The sequence below is a fragment of the Arachis ipaensis genome, chromosome B6, assembly GCF_059453495.1.
Source record: "Arachis ipaensis isolate K30076 ecotype BB chromosome B6, ASM5945349v1, whole genome shotgun sequence".
NCBI classification, from domain to species: Eukaryota; Viridiplantae; Streptophyta; class Magnoliopsida; order Fabales; family Fabaceae; genus Arachis; species Arachis ipaensis.
The window spans coordinates 10,809,769-10,831,477 of record NC_142441.1 but is presented as its reverse complement, the minus strand read 5'-3'; the positions used below and the strand labels follow the sequence as shown (position 1 = coordinate 10,831,477).

The following is a 21,709-nucleotide window of genomic DNA, read 5'->3' as shown; positions in this document are numbered from 1 at the left end:
TTATAATTGTGTTGATTTTTTCAAAAAAAAAAAATTAAACCTTAATATATATGGCTACTTGCTAGTATCTGTCTCCCCCAAAAAGAAATTAAACAAAAACTTACGACGAAAATGCATTAAAAACGAGAGATAGGAGTGGGGCCCCCACATCATAGAGTTCTATTGCTATTTTTATTTGTGCATATTGCACAGCATCTTAATTTGACTTTATATTGAATATAATTAAGAAGAGTCCTCGGTAAAATTTGTTATGTGTAGTTATTAATTAATAATTATTAATATTTTTAATAATATAAAATTATATTTAATAATATAAAATATTTATTTTTTTAATAATTAAATATTGACTAAATTTTAATAAAAATGTTGACCCGTATATTTTTTTTATAATTAAATGTAACTTAATTTACTAGATTCCAAAATTCGGAGGTGGAGATACAAAACGAATAATAAGCATGTAAATTAACCATATTATATAGACATTCATATTAGTTATATATTAAAATTAATCGCTAAAATTAGTTATTAATATAAAATATATGTTAGAATATAAAATAATAAAATATACGTTGAAAATAAATTAAACGAGTATAGTTTTGTGATATAGTAACTATTTCATATAGAAATAGCATTTTTGTTAGATAAATTTTTTAATATATATATATATATATATATATATATATATATAAATAAAGATTTAAATGGCCAGTACTTTTATATAAATTTGGTCAATTTTTAATCAAAATAAAAATGAATAATTCTACACTATTAGATGTAATCTAATAGTGTATAATAATCAATTAATTTCATACCATCAAAAACATTGATAATAATGATTAATTGATTATTATAAATTACAAAATCTGTTTGGCTTAGCACTCAATATATAGGATTTGGATCCTCTAAAATTTGAATTTCACTTTAGAGAATAAAGTGTGATCTCTCACTATTGATTTTATAAGTGGGACCAATAATAAATATAAAAGAAAAACTATTCAAAAATAGAAGATCACACTTTACTCTTTACTCTCTAAAGTAAAATTTAAACTTCCGAAAATTGAAATTCTTATATATTGGCATATTGCGAGATTCTCAATTACTTTTTGAAACAAGGCTATTAACGGCTAACAAACCTCCGTCAACGACCAAATTGTGTCCACTAATATAAGCAGATTCATCAGAAGCAAGAAACAAAGCCGTTTGTGCAACATGAATTGGCTTCAACACAATCCCCTGCAAATTGGCACCAGCAACAACAGCACTTTCAACTTCGCTTGCTTCCATACCAAGAGCGTCACATGCCAAAGGAGTGGCCAAATAAGAAGGTGAAATCGAATTGACCCTAATCCCATAAGCTCCAAGCTCACCACACGTGGAACGCACAAGACCCAAAAGACCATGTTTGGATGTGTTATAACCATAAGGAGCTGAATCGCCACCAAGTGCAACCACAGAAGCTGTACTAGCAGTGCAAATTATGGAGCCACGTGTCTTTCGTTCCACCATGACACGTGCCGCGTATTTAATACACGCCGCTGCTCCACGAACATTCACAGCTATTGTGTTATCAAAGTCATTCAAATCCAAATCAAGTATTTTATAGAAAGAGCCTGCAATTCCAGCGTTACTGAACATGATATCTAGGCTTCCATATTTCTTGATAGCGAAAGCAACGGTTTCTTCAACTTGTTTCTCGTCTCTAACGTCGCAGTGATGGTAACTCACCTTGTCTACGCCAATGGAACTTGCAACTTGAAGCCCCAATTCATCGTTAACATCTGCTATAACAACAAATGCACCATTTTCCACAAATAACCTCGCTGCTTCTGCTCCTATTCCACTTGCTCCCCCGGTCACAATTGCAACCTTGCCTTCCAACCTAAAAATCAAGCAGATTTGCATCAAGGTATGATTAAGAAACTAAACTAAATCTACTATTAATTGGTCCAACATCACTTGTTCACATAATCCTCTCATATAACGTACTATTTTCTAAGTCACTAAGGAATAAAATTGGCAGTAAAACGCTGAAAGTAGTATAGCGGTGGCTTGATCAACTTGCTTCTGATAAAAATATGTGCAGTCATATTAAGAATTAATTAAGAATTACCTTTGCTTAGACATTGATATTAATATGACTTCGCTGCTTTGATGTGGAAACCTGGCTTACAATTGAGAAACTTTTGTTGACAGAGGCAAAAGCTGAAGGCGTCCTGCTAGTTATTTCATCAATACTCTGATTGAATAAAAGCCAGTGGCGATTAGAATTTGGGTACATAACAGTTTAGTTACTATTTGAATAGCTTCGCACGTTTTTGTTGAGAGTAATAATGTATTTTGTATTCATTCAAAATTCGATTATGAAATAATGACCACACAATTTCTATCCTTATTGGTGGACGGACATGTGGGGAAGAAAGGTCCATATTCCATCATGACTTGAGTGCGATTTTAGATCCAGTAAATTTTGGATCCAATAATTACACAATTTCAACCGTCATGACTTGAGTGCCATTTCTGAGAAGTTCGAGTCACTGAGGAAAGGAAAAAGTGAGGTAGTTGAGCAAAATCATACTTTAATTCTTGGCTGGATTGATAAATTGGTAAAATTCCGGAATTACTATCTGCCAATGCATTATCATTAAAAACGAAACAATTCAAACATATGTCAGCTGTTTATTTATTTATTTATTTTTATCAAGATTTTGTGCATCTCCATTTGGATCTTTTAATTTGTCATGCATCTGAACCACAATAATATGACTGGGTGTGCAGGGTTCATTACTAAATCAACTTGCCATAGCCAATGAGAGCCTGGGTGGAGGAACTGTTGTAGTGATGGCTGAGCGACACAAAGAAGAAATGGAGTTTGACATTGCAAAAATGGAGTTTGATTTCAAAGGAACGTCAGCCCACTGATTCTGGCTGATCTTAAAAAGGTATATGACTCTTGCATGCAATGCTGTGCCTGTGACATTTCTTTTCTATGTCATTTTTATCTCTTTTTTTTGGAAACCATCATTAAAAGATTGTGATTCATTTGCTAGCTTTATATTATAAATTGAAGCATGGTTATTAAAATTTTTGAATATTCTCTGTTGAATAATTGATTTGTTTTACTGGTATTGAACATCATGAACCAACTCAGGTTTCTCCAACTTGCTTTCAAAGTTCTCAGGATAAAGTTTGTCAATTGCTAGCTTCTCTACAAGGGTAATTCTTTGGTGGCCAAGGTTATAGTGACTAAGAGTGGCTAAATTTTGACTGACGAATGAACACATAATATGTGGAGAGTTGGGTGAAAGTTGTTAGTTAGAGTGATAGGCCTTATTGTTAGTGAGTAGCAGGGCAAAAGAGTAAATAGACTGACCAAAATTATGTGGGCCTTTGTTTTGAAGAAAAAAAATTCTGTTAGTATTTTTTAAGTGGATAATTCCAAAACTTTAATGGTTGGACTTTAGTATGAAAATCTATTATAATGTTAGATTAATAAAAGATCATGAACTATTAATAATGAAAGTAATAAAAAAAAAAGAATTAAATTATGTAATATTTATGTGAACTCTTACTATTAATGTATTTGTGGCATAAATTATATGAGAGTATAAATTTATAAAATGTTAAAATTTTATAAGAAAATATTTTTTTTGAATAAAAATAACTATTAAACAGTATTATTGATATTATCATGGTTATTATTATTATTATTATTATTATTATTATTATTATTATTAATAAAAGAAAAATTTTTGAAAATTAGTAATTTTTAGTAGTTTTGTTTATATTTTGGTGAATATAAATATTAAATTATTTTTAACAGATAAATTTTATTAATTTATATATTCAAACTCTAAAAATTTTGAGTGCAAATGGTAATGATTCATGTGTATGTGCAAAACTTTAATAAACATATGTGTAAAGTGTATGTTTATTGTGTACAAAATTTCTATAAATATGAGTACAAATTATTATCGACTAAGCAGGGACGGAGCCAGGTAGGAGGAAAGGGGCAGTAGCTCCCCTAATTTTAATTTTTTTACTTGTAAATTATATGTAAATTTCAGTTTAGACCCCCTTAAAATTTTTATTTTAGTCTTATTTTATTGTGTAAATATTTTTTGCCCCCCTCTAATATTTCATATAGTTCCGCCTCTGCGACTAAGTGCTGACAAAAAATAATAATACTTGTTAGTCATATAACATTACTCTTATTAAAAATCTTCATAATAGTTTTATTAATAAGATTTGCTTTTTTACTTTGTGAATCCACTAAAACTGACATCCGTAAATCTTGAATTCATAATGTCATACCTTCTATAATTTACTTAAATAAACTAGTGAAAAATCAATTATACCAGATTGTCTTAAAACTGACTTCACTGTTAATTTTATTTTTTCTCTTAATATTTATATAAAACGTGGTCTTTGTATAAAATTTTAAAGAAACAAATATAAAATCTACAAAACCACATGAAGTAAATTTGTTAGTTTTTATCAACGTTTATGTTTTTTTAAGATATTAATTTGTTAATTTTTATTTAACTAAAAATTTTTTATTTTTTAATTTGTATATCCATGATTATACATATTATTCGTTAATTCCATGATATAAGTTTTAAAACTAAGGAAGAAATGGCATTGAGAAGCAGAAAACGTAAAAATATAAAACAAAAAGAGTCACTCGTGTTTTTTTAGGATATTCGTGTAAAATTACGGTAAAAAATATTTTAATCATAATAGTGTATAAAATATTTTTATATTAGATTACCAAGGACGGATCTAGGATTTTTAATATGGAGGGGTCGAAGTATAGACAAATTTTTTAACTTCTTTTTTAGATTTTTTCATTACATAAAAGTAATTTAGGAATAATATATAGTTATTGAATTGATTTTATCCAAATATAAAGAAAAAATCTTATAAATTATTTTTTATAATATCATTTTTAATATGAGAATTACATAAAAGAGACAACATATTGATAATATATTATAAAATTATAATGGACCAAACATTTATAGTGTATTTAGTTACAAAAATTATTAATTAAAATTACTTGAAAAAAATCATAAATTATTAATTACTTAAAGGTATAATACTGTTATCAAATATAAGATACGAATATCAAAATAAAATGATAGCTAGAATTAAATAAGTTAAGATAAAAAAAAGTTTGGTAATTTTTTTTTAAAGAATGTAAAATTAAACGAAAAACTGAATATTTTTTTGCAAAAAATAACATCTAAGATACACAATATAATTATCAGAACATAATTCTATAAGTCATCGCTAATATTTTATATAATAATATAAATGTTAAATATGTTATTATTAAAAGAACAAACAATTTTTCTTAAAAATAGATATAGAGATAAATATATAAAAACTAATTTGATAAGTATAAAAACTTGAGTGTATAATATTAAATTGGTTAAGTAAAAAATATTAGAGAGCTAAATAATTAAGATATAAATCTATTATATAATAAAAAATTAATACATATAAAGTTACTAAATTACATAATATTTTTTATTTCTTTAGACATATATCTCATATGTAGTCATAGTTCTTTAAAATTTTTGGATGGCTAAGACCACAACTGTCTCCTACATATTACAATAAAAGATAAAAATAGAATAAAAATGAATAAAAACTGAAATTCATATTTTGTATTTGACTGGAACTTAAATAAAATTGCATATCTACAAACATATATAAATTTAAACCATAATAAATTTCGTTTTCGAAAAAAGTAACCCATATATAACTTTCTAATCTGGTATTTCAATATAAATTTTTTATATTTTAAAAATTTTAAAATAACAAATAATTATAATAAAAAAAATTTATAAAAGTCTAACCAGATTTATACAGTGTGATTCTAAAAATATTAGGGCATAGCATTAGTAAAATTATTATTTTAATAATAATAATAATAATAATAATAATAAGAACAAAAATAATAATAACTATGATAAAATCAACAATACTATTTAATAGTTATTTTTATTTAAAATAAAAATATTTTATTATAAAATTTTAATATTTTATAAATTTATATTCTCATATAATTCATGTCACAAATATATTAATAGTAAGAGCTTACATAAATATTACATGATTTAGTTCTTATTTTTTTTTAAATTACTCTTATCATTAATAGTTCATGATCTTTTATTAATCTAACATTATAATAGATTTTCACACTAAACCCCAACCATTACTGTTTTGGAATTAACTACTTAAAAAATACTAACAAATTTTTTTCTTCAAAAAAAAGCCCACATGATATATACATTATTTTGGTCAGTTTATTTACTTTTTTGTCCTGCAATAATCACTAACAATAGACCCATCACTCTAACTAACAACTTCCACCAAACTCTTCACATGTCATGTATTTATTAGTTAGTCAAAATTCAGTCACTTTTAGCCACTATAACTTTGGCCAACAAAGACCTACCTTTCTACAATAGCTTGTTTAACTTGGCTCATTTTTTTCTTTAATGTTTATTGAAAAGAAAAGAAGTCACAACCTCACAAAAGAACTTCTCAATTTTCCTGTTATTATTGCAGTTCTACAGAATGGAATTCGAAAATTCACTATAACTTTCAGTTTGGATACATGCAAAAGCCTGGTTCGTATATTCTTTGCTCAAAGAGGAACAACCAAGGTTGGTTGAAATTGTGTTTTGACTTCATGCTTATTTTTCTGTTCTACAATACATGTCTTAATCAGTAGTTTTGAGGCTTTGTATTTCTGATTACCCTAAGAGGGTAATATGGCGATGAATAATGTTTTGAACCAAGATTAGCTACCCTGATGCACATACTTGATTTCTATATAAATGCTATTATATATGAAATATCCAATTCCCAAGGTGCTAGTGCTTTCTTTGTTTTCACTTATAGCATCTTCTGCTTAAACATGTCTTGGTTTGGATAGGTACCTGGGATCACTGATCGTGGTCTGGTTCTAAGGAAAGTTAAGAAGGTTGCAATCATTGGAGGAGAATTAATGGGCTCTGGAATTCAAGCAGCAAAATGTACTAACTTTAGTTTTTTATTTCTTTTATTTTTCATGGGTCTTTATTATTATGTTTATACTGATTTTCCAATGCTATTATTATGTTTATTTCAATAGAAATCATCACTGATACTGTAGAACGTACACAATTATTGTCAAATTTCTTATTCACCGTTCATTTGACAGTTTCTGATATGTTGAATTAACAAACTTCCTCATTCAGCGTCAAGGAAACCCTCTGTTGCTGCCATTGATGGCCTGGCCTTGGGTGGGGTCTTAGAGGTTGCAATGGTATGCATTACTTAACCTTATGAGATGATGCTGGTATGCTACACTTTATGCTTCTTGTTTTACTTAACCTTGTCCAGTGATTTCAATTAATCTCTTTGACACTTCCTAACCTTGTTTTTCTTTTTTATTTTATCAAGGATTAAAATAATTTCACAGGTTGGTAAATTACTTGCGTATTTCAACTGTTTAATTTTCTTGTTTTCAGGTGGCCAATTTTTGTAATGATGAAGATGATGAAAGCTTTTGGAGTCGTTGGATTAAGCCCGATGCTATAGTCCAAGTAGAGGTTTGATCCTAGCAAATCCTAGTTCATATAATTTTCTTTTAAAGTACTTTTTTATTTATCTTCTTTAGTAGAATTTTATTTTTAAGAATAAAATATTTAATGCTTGAATAAATAATTTTAGTAGAATCTTATAGTAGTTAGGCCTATTATGGTGACTAGCTTAGTTTGTTGATATAAATGGTGCTATTATTACATGCAGGCATTATGGTCAAGTTTAAAGAAAATAGATATTGAAATTCAAACTTTTTTTTACATGAAAACTTAGAAATTATATAATATTCTCTATTATATATGATATGATTTTATAGTAATATTGATTATATATTAATATTTTTGAATATGTGAAAATTTTAAATTATTGAATGAATATAAATGGTTTTTGAGAAAAAATTAATATCGAACTCGAAATGCCATGCTATTATTACTTAATATTTATTTGGCGAAGGCATAGTCTTTTTTTTTTTAAAGGACTCATTGGCGCCAAGCGTGAGGGAATGCTAGACGTTTGGTAATTTCTCCTCCTACCAAAAGAAAAGAGACACATTTTATTGCAAATTAAAATGTGGCAGATATGAAAAAGTCATCCATCTGCGCAATCCAATCAATAGTTCAAGTCACACACTCCCATAATCCGTTTTTTCTTCGGAGAATCCCCGTCAACTATTCGTGTATTACATGTTCGAAATCCAGAAGCAGAAAGAAACTGATAGATTGCTTTTACTTTAGCCTAATTTACATTTTACTTATGCTTTTGCAGGTGGGAAGGAACTCAGCTTAACCACTGGAAATGCTGGTGGAAGATTGGCATGTGGTATGAAGAATTTTATGAACATTAGTAGTTCTATCCTTTTCAAATACATCAATCAATCCATTCCATCTGATTATGTGTCGTTTGATGCACTTTTAGCTTTGTTGTTGAAAGATGAAAAATTCTCAATATCTGTGATTAATTGCGTTTCTTTGGTAAAATCCCCATTGGTCCTTATCCGTAATCAATAATCATGGTACTACTAAATAACTGTTGAACAAACTAAGTTTCACTTGTAACCTAAGATTTTTTTTATACAGAGTAATTATTTTAGGGAAATTCTATGGTATGGTTAGTCGAGGATATCCATACGTCTGGATCTTACGTGGACTTGGTATGCTATGGACGCGCGTGCAATGGGGACCAGCAACGTTAATGTTGCTGAGCAGGCAGAATGGCTGATACAAGTAGTGGGGTGCAGCCTTTTGGAATGTTTTCCGGATGGGATTATTGAAGTAAAGACAGTTGGTTAATTTAATGATATAATTTACCTTTTTTGGGTGATGGGCCGAAAAAATGCCCAAGGATTGTTTTTTTTTATGAGTGCTTTGAGTTTGGATGTCCAATAGAGTTTAAAGAGGTCTTGGAACATTAGAACCACAAACCAAAAAAAAGGCTGAGTTCATCTGGTCTCTGTGCCAAAATATTTTCCTATAATAAAAAATATATTACATTTCTTGGGTGCCCGTCATGTTAGTTTCTATTTTTGTATTGTGTCTGATATATTCTATATTATAAGATACTAATTTGATGTTAAAATAAGAGAAAATTTTATTCTCCTTTCCTATGAGATAATAAAATGATACTTTTTTTTTCTATTTTATAAATGTATATTTCTCTTCTTTCTAATTTTTAAAAAATTTTCTCTTTAATTCATTTTAAATTTTTTGTATTAACTAATATTAACTTTATCTATTTTTTAAGAAAAAATAAATTATTTTTTAAAAAAATACCCATTAACAAAAATGGTATTTTTTATCATTAAATTTTGCTTACCAAAATATTATTTAATAAATTATTTTTTATTGATTAAATTGTATTTTTATTAAAATACTTTTAAAAAAATTAATAATTAAATTATTTTTTTTCTAAGATACCTACCCTTCAATAATTTTTAATTATTAAATTGTAATTTTACAAAATTTTTGTAAACAATTATTTTTATATTTTACTATTAATTTTTCGATATCAATATATATTATTTTAACATTAAATAAAAAATTTTACCACTGTTAATATATATAACAATTAATATATATTGATATTGAAAAATAATCTTACTAAAATTTTTTATTAATTGTTATAACAATTAATATATATTGATATAAAAAAATTAATAATAAAATATAAAAATAATTGTTTACAAAAGTTTTGGTAAAATCACAATTTAATAATTAAAAAAATCATTAAAGAGTAAGTATCTTAGAAAAAAATAATTTAATTAATAATTTTTTAAAAAATATTTTAATAAAAATACAATTTAATTAATAAAAAATAATTTATTAAAGGATATTTTGATAAGCAAAATTTAATGATAAAAAATACCATTTTTGTTAATGGGTATTTTTTCAAAAAATAATTTATTTTTTCTTAAGAATAGATAAAATTAATATTAGTTAATACAAAAAATTTAAAATAAATTAAAGAAGAAGTTTTTTAAAAGTTAGAAGGAAGAGAAATGTACATTTATAAAATAAAATAAAAATATCATTTTATCATCTCACAGGGAAGAAGAATAAAATTTTCTCTTATTTTAACATCAAATTAGTATCCTATAATATAGAACATATCAGACACAATACAAAAATAGAAACTAACATTACGTTCACCCAAGAAATATAATATATTTTTTATTATAGGAAAATATTTTGGCACAGAGACCAGATGAACTCAGCTTTTTTTTTTGGTTTGTGGTTCTAATGTTCCAAGACCTCTTTAAACTCTATTGGACATCCAAACTCAAAAGCACTCATAAAAAAAACCAAACCCTGGGCATTTTTTTGGCCCATCACCCAAAAAAGGTAAATTATATCATTAAATTAACCAACTGTCTTTACTTCAATAATCCCATCCGAAAAGCATTTCAAAAGGCTGCACCCCACTACTTGTGTCAGCCATTCTGCCTGCTCAGCAACATTAACGTTGCTGGTCCCCTTGCACGCGTCCATAGCATACCAAGTCCACGTAAGATCTAGACGTATGGATATCTTCAACTAACCATACCATAGAATTTGCCATTATTTTAAAGATCAAGAAGAAAAAGTTGAAACAAAAGAGATAAAATGAGACTTATGATAGCTATTACAAGAAGGTTACAGTGTCAAGTAGTTTTAGTGTTGTTCTACTATTGTTGTCACCGCCACCTTCAATCTCTTTGGATGAGGACTATGATGATGATGAGGATGAAGATGACACTAACGAATATAGTTGATAGTTTTTAGTATGGTTGAATAATACACTGAGAATTATAGTTGATGTATCAATATACACTTTGTTTATGTTTTGAATTATATTGACTTACTTGTTTATTATAGTACTTTTTTTTTAGTTTAATAATACGATAAATTTGTTTATTTTTTAAAATATTATAAATGTTCGAATACAAGATAGATGAAAATTTGTATTTATTAAATTTATATTTATTTTGTATGAACACAGGTTTATTTTGCAATGGAAAAATCTAAAAAAAAAATTTGTTTTTGTCTGTATTCAGAGTTTGGAATGTTTTTCCAGGCTTCAATTATAGACAGAAAATCTGTCGAAAAATCTGATGCTAGTTACTGATGAAAAATCTGTTGTTAGTTACTGATGAAAAATCTGTTGAAAAATTTAACGCTAATTATCGACAAAAAATTTGTCAGAAAAATTAACGTTTTTAGCAAAATAGAGGGGACGATTATCGAAAAAAATTTGTCGGTAATGAAAAAAAATCTGTTGGTAAATAATTTTCGATGAAATTTTTATAAAAGAATAAAATTCGTCCATAATTTTATCAGTAACCAAAATTTGTCTGTAATAAAGATTAAACCTATCTGTAAATCTATTTATAATAAGCAATTTTCTAGTCGTGTGTTTCTCATTTTTTTTATATATGAAAACTAATCATGTTAAATTGTTGATAATCTTATCTTGCTATCGGTTAAGTAATATTACGCTCAGAACCTCCAACAAAATATTATTTTCTCTGTACATTCCAATTTTTTATCTATTGAACTATATTCGTTAATTCTGCTATCGTCCTTCCTCTTCTCAACCTCTACTCAATTGTTAAAAAATATCAAATGCACGACATACAACCTCCTCCCTCCAATATTGCCTCTCTTGCGCCACTCATACTAGACTTTGCTCTTCTGCACTGCATGTGTATACTGTGAATATACGTATATAAAGATTCTCCCTAAAGAGTGTTGGATACTTTTTTATTTAATTTATGCTGCAATAGTAATATTTTATTGTAAACAATACCTGAATAAATTTACACTCTGATTTTTTATTCTCCTTTATCTGGTTGAACTAAAATAATCTCATTATTTAATTGACAATTTTAATTTTTGTTATAATAATTTTTTTTTCTATTATAATACTAGCTCATACAGTATAATAGTTTCTCCTCTCTTCGCCAAACTTCATCTTCACCTCTCCTTTTTTTTCTTGTTGAAAACTTATTTATTTCATTGATTTGTATGTTAAAAATTTTATGTGCATGTTAATTATGTTAAATCTGTGTTTAAATTGTGTTTTACTTTAATACATTTGATTGAATTGTGTTAGATTTTATTATGAATGCATTAATTTTTTTTTTAAAAAAAAAAGAAAAATTAAACATTAATATCAGTGAATACTCACGAATATCATATCTTTTGTAAAAAAAAATGAAAATTTAAAATAAAAATACAGTAAAAACAAAAAGTATTTTACTAAATGAAAAAAGAAATTGGAGAAGGATCTCTACCCATAAAACCCTATTGCTATCTTTATTTCTACATATTGTAAGGTGTTTTAATTTAATGATATATTAAATATAATTAAATATAACTTAGCTTGCTACATTCAGAGGTAAAGAAGCAAAACCGTTAATAAACATATAAATTAATCACATTATATATAATTATATTAAATATATATTAGAGAAAAGGATTAAAATTAGTCACTATTTTTAATATAAAATATATATTAAAATATAAAACACATATTAAAAATAAGTTAAATAATTTATAGATACACAATGATTAATTTTAGTGAGTGATCTTGATATATATATTTTACGAGATTTTCATTTACTTTTTGAAACAGGGCAATTAACGGCTAACAAACCTCCGTCAATGACCAAATTGTGTCCACTAATATAAGCCGATTCATTAGAAGCAAGAAACAAAGCCGTTTGTGCAACATGAATCGGCTTCAACACAATCCCCTGCAAATTGGCACCAGCAACACCAGCACTTTCAACTTCGCTTGCTTCCATACCAAGAGCTTCACATGCCAAAGGTGTGGCCATAACATAAGGTGAAATCGGATTGACCCTAATCCCATAAGCTCCAAGCTCACCACACGCGGAACGCACAAGACCCACAAGGCCATGTTTGGATGTGTTATAACCATGACCTGCTGAATCGCCACCAAGTGCAACCATAGAAGCTACACTAGCAGTGCAAATTATGGAGCCACGTGTCTTTCTTTCCACCATGACACGTGCCGCATGTTTAATACACGCCGCTGCTCCACGAACATTCACAGCTACTGTGTTATCAAAGTCATTCAAATCCAAATCAAGTATGTTACAGAGAGAGCCCATAACTCCAGCGTTGCTGAACATGATGTCTAAGCTTCCGTACTTATCCATGGCGAAAGCAACGGTTTTCTCAACTTGTTTCTCGTCTCTAACGTCGCAGTGATGGTAACTCACCTTGTCTACGCCAATGGAACTTGCAACTTGAAGCCCCAATTCATCGTTAACATCTGCTATAACAACAAGTGCACCGTTTTCCACAAATAACCTCGCTGCTTCTGCTCCTATTCCACTTGCTCCCCCGGTCACAATTGCAACCTTGCCTTCCAACCTAAAAATCAAAGCAGATTTGCATCAAGGTATGATTAAGAAGCTAAAATTAAATCTACTAATTAATTGGTCCAATTAACATCACTCATTCACATAATCCACTCATATAACATACTATTTTCTAGTCACTAAGGAATAAAATTGGCAGTAAAACGCTGAAACTAGTATAGCGGTGGCTTGATCAACTTGCTTCTAATAAAAATATGTGCAGTCATATATATTAAGAATTACCTTTGCTTAGACGACATTGATATTAATATGGCTTCGCTGCTTTGATGTGCAAACCTGGCTTACAATTGAGAAACTCTTGTTGACAGAAGCAAAAGTTGAAGGCGTCCTGCTAGTTATTTCATCAATACTCTGATTAAATAAAAGCCAGTGGTGATTAGAATTTGGGTACAGAAGAGTTTAGGTACTACTTGAATAGCTTCGCACGTGTTTGTTGGGAGTAATAATAATATATTTTGTATTTATTGAAAATTCAATTCTGAAATAATGACCACACAATTTCCATCCTTATTGGTGGACGGGCATGAGTGGAAGAAAGGTCCATCTTCCATCATGACTTGATTGCGATTTTAGATCCAATAATTACAAAATTTCAACAGTCACTTGTTTTGCAAGCCAATCCTCTGATCCATTCATTGCCTTTCATGTTAGTAAATTCAGATGGAATTAAATGAATGATGTAGAGTAAAAATATTTATTTGCTTTCAGAAAAAAAAGAAAAAACTTAGCATTTCGTAGTACCTCTTTCTCAATCAAAGGCATGCATGGGACAACTGAATTCAACAAACACAATGTGAAACAATCATACAACATATGGGAGATCAGAACAATATGATCTCAATTTATTTCATGATCTATTTTTCTGGTGATATATATCTGTATCGATATATTACTTTATTGTGGCAATCACACAACGCACAACTATAATCATAATACAATAATACTGAAACATCAACACACACTGCGATCTTATCTGATCTTTCATTTAATTTGCTTAGTTTTTTGCAGCTTCTTCTTTTAGGATGAATCCAAAAGTTTTATTAACGCCCAAGAAACCTCCATCAACGACCATGTCGTGTCCACTGATATAAGCAGATTCATCAGAAGCAAGAAACAAAGCCGCTTGAGCAATATGGATCGGCTTCAACACAATCCCCTTCAAATTTGCACCAGCAACAGCAATCTCTTCAACTTCACTAGCATCCAGATTCAGAACTCTAGTTGCGAGTGGGGTAGCTATAAGATAGGGTGAAATTGAATTAACCCTAATCCCAAATTCTCCAAGGTCACCACAAGTTGAACGCACAAGCCCCAAAATACCACTCTTGGATGCAACGTAACCCTTACCATCAAAACCTCCAACAGAAACCGTTGCAACCGTACTCGCGGTGCATATTATGGAGCCACGTGTCTTTCTTGCAACCATGACACGTGCAGCGTGCTTTATGCACACTGCATATCCACGCAGATTAACTGCAATCGTGTTGTCAAAATCATTCAAATCCATATCAAGGACGTTACTTTGAGAACCTGCAACTCCGGCGTTGCTGAACATGATGTCTAGGCCACCGTATTTTTCTACGGTGAAAGCAACGGTTTCTTCAACTTGTTTCTCGTCTCTAACGTCGCAGTGGCGGTAACTCACCTTGTCTGTACCAATGGAAGTTGCAACCTGTTTACCGAGGTCATCTTGAATATCTGCTATAACCACGCATGCTCCGTGTTTGGCAAATAGCTTCACTGTTTCTGCTCCGATTCCACTCGCTCCACCGGTCACAATTGCCACCTTTCCTTCCAACCTAAAAATCATACCAAGTTGAATAATTATATGTACAAAGATAAATGTTTCTAGCTAGGAGCATTTTTTTGTGTGCTCACTTGAACTACTTGAACACTAACATATTTTAGTTAGCTACTAAAAAGTCACAATATGTATTTGGTATTTATAAAAAATTTAAATTATAATAATGTAAAAATAGAATTATTCTATTTTAATTATTTCGATAATTAATTATTTTATTAAAAAAATACAGAAACTAATATATATATATATATATAAAAGGATTGAAACTTAGGTGCAGTCAACTTTACGTGAAGTTGATAATTGAGAACCGTTAGATAAAAATTTAATCAAATCATTCACATTATTTAACGGTTCTCAACTATTAGCACTTGCGTTTTCACCATATATAATATATAATAACTAAATTTTTTAATAGAATAGTTTTGTATTGCATTCAATAAATGTTTAATTATTCTTTCTATCTCTAAAATTTATCAAATTTTTAATAAAATTCTTACTGTTTAAGACTTTGAAATTGAATCTTTATATTGATAAATAAATATTTGTAATTAAATTTTCATTAATTTTATAATAAAAAATACAATAATCCTAGACAATAAGTTATCATTTGTTATGTGAACAAGTATATAGAAAAACGAAAATATTTGGTAACAATTTAGTCAAAATTAATTAAAAATTATTTTATTTAATATTCATTAATTACTTCAGTAATTCATAAATATTAAATAAGATAAATTCTAGTTGTTTTTTATTTTCTTAGCAGTATCAATAAAAAAATAAGTTATCATTTGTTAATTGTTTCCCTTATTCAAACATAACTAAGTTACATTATGAGGATTCTTAACATGAGGGATAATATCAATCACAAACAATATTAATGGATAATATCAGATGACTACTAGAAAACAAAGAACACCTTCAAACTTTGTCAAACTAAATACCAGTCTACATGATTCAGAATGGATGTATAAAGCATAAAATATGATAGAGAAGATATTTTGGAAGAAATATATGTTGAACATCATTGGTTACCTTTGCATAGACATTGCTAATGATATGGCTACTCTTTTCTTCTTTGATGTGCAATGCTACCTTCGCTCTTACAATTGGGATACTTTAGTTCTTTAGTTGGCTTGTGTGGATTATTATTGTGGAGTCACCAAAATTTATAGGGAACACTTGGCGCCGCAACCAAGCTAAAATTAGGAATAGAATTCTCTCAATTTTTTTTATTCGCAGCTTTTTTATTATAAAATATAATTTTTATTATTTAATATTTTTTTTATATATTTTCTGTCTCACTTAAAAAGTATACGATAAAAAAATACATTTTATAAAAAAATTAAAAAATTAAAAAAATCCATTCCCTTAAATTAAAGTAAAAACTCAGGTGTATTTAATTTTATGTGAAGTTGATAACTGAAAATTATTAAATAAAAATTTAGTTAAATTATTCAAATTATTTAACCACTCACAACTATCAACTACACGTAAAGTTGAGTGCACTTAAATTTTCACCGTAAATTAAACCATTCTCGTTATTTCATTGTGTGGAGAAAATCATGCCAACAGTGATTAGCTTTAGTAAGAGAATTCATTCATATTATTATTGACTATTCACTAGTACCTATTTAAAGAAAGGAAAGCATTACACGTTTATTAAATTAAAAATGTGTTCTGCACCTTTCCTCTTACAGGCTGAATTTATGAACATATTAGATTACTTGTCGGCATCATGGATTATTGGATTTCTTCATTTATAGATTTTACATACAATTTTAAGAGAGGTTATTGTCATACTTATTCTCACACTTTATTAATTTAATTTAATTTTTTCTATTATCCTTTCTTCACAACTCTACGAGTTATAACTACCTTCTTGTTTTTATTTGTCTATTTCGTTTTATATTATTGTGAAGCTAATATATATTATAGGGAGATGTATTTAATCTAATTATTATTAAAAATAAAATAAAATCAGTATTACTATCATTACTGTTTTAATTTAATTATTAAATTTTGAAAAAATACTCTTACAATTATAAATTAAATAGGTAAATAAAGATGCTAAAAAAATTATAATAATATTCAACGAAGCTATCCATGTGTCTTAAAAACTAAATAATGGATTAATAAAGAAACGATATTAATAATTGATGTCTGTCTAATATAATTTTAATTTTATAAACAATAAATAGTATAATATTGAAAATACAAGTGGATATTATAATATTTTAATATATTTTTTTATTTTACTAAATTTAAGTTAAGAATCAAAATATTATTTATATATTTTTATTTTAAAAATTAACATACTGATAAATTTAAAATTAATGAATTAGATCAAATATAAATTTAATTGATAAAATTGACTTTACGTCCTCAGGACAAATAAAAAAACTATAATCATAAACTATAAAAATATGTTAAATTATCACGATATCACTTCTCTCAAATATTTAAATTGAAATCCTCTAAAAATAAAATTTTAAATGTTTTGGATATAGAATTTTGATACTATATTCTAATACTATTTTCTCCAAAGTTTTATGTCATAAATAATTACTTCTTTTTATTTCTAATTTATTTAATAAAGGATACATGCATATTAAGAAGAATATACAAAAATTAAATAAAAGAAGTGTGGTGAACTGGTGAAAACTATTTTAGATGTGACAATAGCCTCTTTTCATATTTGATCATTACCAAAAAGCAATAATAATACATACATACATATAGGGTTCCAAAGTACTTTGATAAAAGTTTTTAAAATATTTATAATCATTTACTTTTTATTTTTTTTATATAATTACTTAAAAAAAGATAAAAATAATAAAAAATCATAAATATTTCTAGTAGAATGCATTGATATGCTATATGATTATACAAGTGCGTGAAGCCGTGAACAACAAGTACAACACTAATATTATGGCAATGTAACAATTGGTTGGTATAGTAGTTGGTACTATTATTGAGCGCCACGGTACCTAGCGGCCCAATTTATGTTTCAATGTATTTACAAAGCAAGGCATTCTCGCGTTCGGTAAACGATACTAATCATCATTTTTAAAATGTCTATCTATACATCGCACATTTGGCATCCTTATCTCTCCGTGGAGTACATATCTATAACAATATATGAAGTGGATAGAGGAATTTAATATCCAATTTTTTTTTCTATTTTACTCTTGTTTTTATAATCTAAAATTACATATTCAATTGCGTACTCACGTTTTTTAAATTTTGTATTAACCAACGAGAGAATTATATAACTGCTTCATTTTCAATCGTGAGAGAAATTTAAAAAATTGCTCACTTTCAATCATAAAGTAAGATTATAAAAACTGTCGTCTTCTTACATTATGTTCTGATAGGCAAATAGAAATGAAAAATTCAATAAATCAACCATCATGGCGACTTCGAGCCCACTTGGACAGAATATGCTAGGCAAAGAAGATAGAATATAAGTGACAACAACACCTAGCTAGAAGACGTGCAATTTATCGGAAGATGCTTCGACAAAGAAAATAAATTGCCATATCAACTGATACAACTCCTATTCCAAATCCGTTGTCAAGCACACATAGAGTTACCGATTAACTATAAATATAGGAATAGTCCTATTAACTACAATTAGACAAATGGCCAGAGCCACTAACCATCCTCAATTTGTCACAGGCAACATATAACATGACATATATATAATGATAAGTTTTAAGGGGAATTATCTGGTGACCAAGGTAATAGTGGCCAAGGATGGCCAAAGATTGACCTACAAATAAGATGTTGACATGTGGAATGATTGATTATAATAAGTGTTGGAGATAAGTGTGTATGTCCAACAAAATACTATTGTGAATTATTATTATTATTATTTCTTTTTATAAGAATAAACTTTTATAATTTATGATAGTGTCCTTAATTAAAATTAGAAACGAATAAATACGATAGAGATCGTAATAATGAGATATACGTTTTTTTGAGTACTTTTAATTTAAATTGTTCTTAATCGTAGAATCACTAAAAATGGGACATTAGTGATTCGGATAGATTAATATATATATAATAGTCTTCATTGGATGAAGATTAATAGATCTCATTTATTAAATTATATATATAAATGGTATATATAGAGATATAACCATTGAACTGACTCACTCTAAGAATTCCTAATGGTTATAGTTACCGTATATTTGTCAATAGGATATTCTTATGATGAACATAATATTATAATTTTTCTTTGACCTGCGACTATCATAGTAATTGACAATGTATTTGTTATACTTTGATTCCGGACACCTAACACCCTACGGTGTTAGTTGAATGGACATTGGGTATGATTTAAATACTTGTAGAATTAATGATTAGTCAAAATGGAATCTATCAACTATGGTAATGAGTTTGAGCTCTACGATTATAATGAATGGAATAAACAATGCCTTGGCCAAGGGGTTTGAATGAATTAAGAAATGAGTTTCTTAAGTCATTCATAATTCATTATAATAATGGTAACAAGTTAGAGTTTGACAATTAAACCGTACTCTAAAAGTTAGCCAAGAGCTGAAAAGATGGAAGGAGTTGTATTTTTTGTTCATCTTGGGTTCTTAGTAAAAATATTATTACTTCATACTATTCAAGGAGCGTTGCTAGACGCCAACCTTGATTAGTAAATTTAGTATGACTAATTTACTACCCGCTTAGTATTGAACCTATGGGGTCACACACTAACGAGTGTTATAATCCTTGGTAAATAATCATTTAATTATTATTTTGATTAGATAAAATAAATAATTATATTAATTCAAATGGAATATTATTATATTCCTTGCTAGCACCATGAATATAATAATATGATAATTGAGAATATTAAATAATTAATTATTTATTCTATGATGAGTTTTAAATATGGATAAGATCCCAACTGATTCTGTTTCAAATTAAATTGTAATTTGATTCACAAATCAGTCACCAATCTCATACTATATATATGTGTATATGATAAAAGAAAGAACACACAAGTTTTTCTTTTACCTCCACATACACAAATATTCCAATTCTTAGTGAAGAATTGCTGGTGCAAGGAGTTGCAAGAAATTTCTCAGTTAAATCCATTGGTCAAGGAGTTGACAACAAGGATCAGTCTCGGTGTGGATACACATAGTACCTTCGTACTATCGAAGGAGAAAGTTTTTCATTCACTAGGGTACTCAGGTATTGGCATCTAACCCATCTTATTTTAATAAAGTTTTAAGCACAAAATAGATCAATAGGATTACTTTATTACTTCCGCTGCGTGTTATGAACACTTGTAAATAGATCATCTTAAAGGTATGTTTTTGTGAATTACATTAATGTAAACGAGCCATAATTTTCACAAATTTTCAAAAAAAATTTTGTAGGTCTTCGACAATGTAGACAAAAAAATGGGAAAAGCTAAATTATAAGAAAAAAAGAAAAATATAAATACATAAAAAAAGAGATAAACAAGAACGTTGTGCAATTAATAAAAATGAGAAACTAAGTAAAAAATAAAAAATAAAAAATAAGAAACTACGACATAAATTTAAAATTTATAAAAAAATCTTATTATTTTTAGTTATTTTAAATTTTCGTAATTAAATTCCAAACCAACAAATTGAGTAAAACCTCATTTAATTGCATTATATTTTGATTTTTTTTAATTTTTTATTATATATCTATTAATAATTATTGATTCTTTCTTTAAATGAATAATATAAAAAAGAACTAAGCTGAAAACTTAAAATCAAAATTTGTCGTATTATGAAATTTTAAGTTTATTTTTTTTTCTATTCAAATATTTATATTGATAATTTGGTTTCTATTATATATTAGTTATATCTCTTAATTAATTTTTTATAATTAAAATTTGTAATTGAGTTTATTTTATTTTTTTAATTTAATTTTTTGATTGATTATTTTTTAAATAAATGTATACGACAAAAATAATCCAAATACTTGCACAAAAATGTGGCCATTATGTGTGTATACTTGGTTTATTTATTTTTATTAACTGCAGAGCTTTTTTATTTTTTATACTTAGTTTTTCATTTTTATTAACTGCACAACTTTTTTGTTTATCCTTTTTTTTGGTGTATTTATATTTTTCTTTTTTTCTTATAATTTAGCTTTTCCCATTTTTTTTATCTAAATTGTCGAAGGTCCACAAAATTTTTTTTGAAAATTTGTGAAAATTATAATTCGCTTACATTAATGTAATTCACAAAAGTATATCTTTAAAATAATTTTTCTTATAATCAACCATTTCACATGTCAACCTCTTATTTGTAGGTCAATCTTTGGCCATCCTTGGTCACTACTATCTTGGTCACCAGAGAACTCCCCAAGTTTTAATAGTGTCCTTGATGAGAGATGTTTTTTACTTGATGAGAGAGGTTTTTTACTTA

At 27.6% G+C, this 21,709-nt stretch overlaps 4 protein-coding genes and 1 long non-coding RNA gene across 6 annotated transcripts; 2 read left to right on the top strand and 3 right to left on the bottom strand.

Annotated features, from left to right (window-relative positions):
- Nucleotides 1–727: 727 nt before the first annotated feature.
- Nucleotides 728–2,268, bottom strand: LOC107646040 (short-chain dehydrogenase reductase 3b-like). The gene is made up of 2 exons (XM_016350230.3): nucleotides 2,111–2,268; nucleotides 728–1,879 (listed from the first exon to the last, which is right to left on the bottom strand). The coding sequence occupies exons 1-2, from the start codon at nucleotides 2,122–2,124 to the stop codon at nucleotides 1,093–1,095; spliced, it is 801 nt and encodes a 266-aa protein (XP_016205716.1). The 5' UTR covers nucleotides 2,125–2,268; the 3' UTR covers nucleotides 728–1,092.
- Nucleotides 2,269–2,439: 171 nt separating this feature from the next.
- Nucleotides 2,440–3,590, top strand: LOC148554601 (uncharacterized). The gene is made up of 3 exons (XR_015885796.1): nucleotides 2,440–2,603; nucleotides 2,776–2,939; nucleotides 3,149–3,590. It is a non-coding gene; the product is annotated as an uncharacterized LOC148554601 (long non-coding RNA).
- A 2,744-nt stretch (nucleotides 3,591–6,334) lies between these two features.
- LOC148554600 (uncharacterized) lies at nucleotides 6,335–9,087 on the top strand. 2 transcript variants are annotated; one of them, XM_088489747.1, is made up of 6 exons: nucleotides 6,338–6,674; nucleotides 6,947–7,046; nucleotides 7,251–7,318; nucleotides 7,524–7,604; nucleotides 8,362–8,415; nucleotides 8,673–9,087. In XM_088489747.1, exons 1-5 carry the CDS (start codon nucleotides 6,507–6,509, stop codon nucleotides 8,380–8,382), a joined length of 438 nt encoding a protein of 145 aa, XP_088345873.1. In that variant the 5' UTR covers nucleotides 6,338–6,506; the 3' UTR covers nucleotides 8,383–8,415; nucleotides 8,673–9,087. The 2 variants fall into 2 exon arrangements, 1 of the variants encoding a protein (XP_088345873.1); XR_015885795.1 differs by lacking the exon at nucleotides 8,673–9,087 and having other exon boundaries at nucleotides 6,335–6,674; nucleotides 7,251–7,351; nucleotides 8,362–8,567.
- A 3,458-nt stretch (nucleotides 9,088–12,545) lies between these two features.
- Nucleotides 12,546–13,900, bottom strand: LOC107646039 (short-chain dehydrogenase reductase 3b-like). The gene is made up of 2 exons (XM_016350229.3): nucleotides 13,703–13,900; nucleotides 12,546–13,472 (listed from the first exon to the last, which is right to left on the bottom strand). The coding sequence occupies exons 1-2, from the start codon at nucleotides 13,717–13,719 to the stop codon at nucleotides 12,686–12,688; spliced, it is 804 nt and encodes a 267-aa protein (XP_016205715.1). The 5' UTR covers nucleotides 13,720–13,900; the 3' UTR covers nucleotides 12,546–12,685.
- A 252-nt stretch (nucleotides 13,901–14,152) lies between these two features.
- Nucleotides 14,153–16,469, bottom strand: LOC107646038 (short-chain dehydrogenase reductase 3b). The gene is made up of 2 exons (XM_016350227.3): nucleotides 16,317–16,469; nucleotides 14,153–15,279 (listed from the first exon to the last, which is right to left on the bottom strand). The coding sequence occupies exons 1-2, from the start codon at nucleotides 16,328–16,330 to the stop codon at nucleotides 14,475–14,477; spliced, it is 819 nt and encodes a 272-aa protein (XP_016205713.1). The 5' UTR covers nucleotides 16,331–16,469; the 3' UTR covers nucleotides 14,153–14,474.
- Between the last annotated feature and the right edge of the window lie 5,240 nt (nucleotides 16,470–21,709).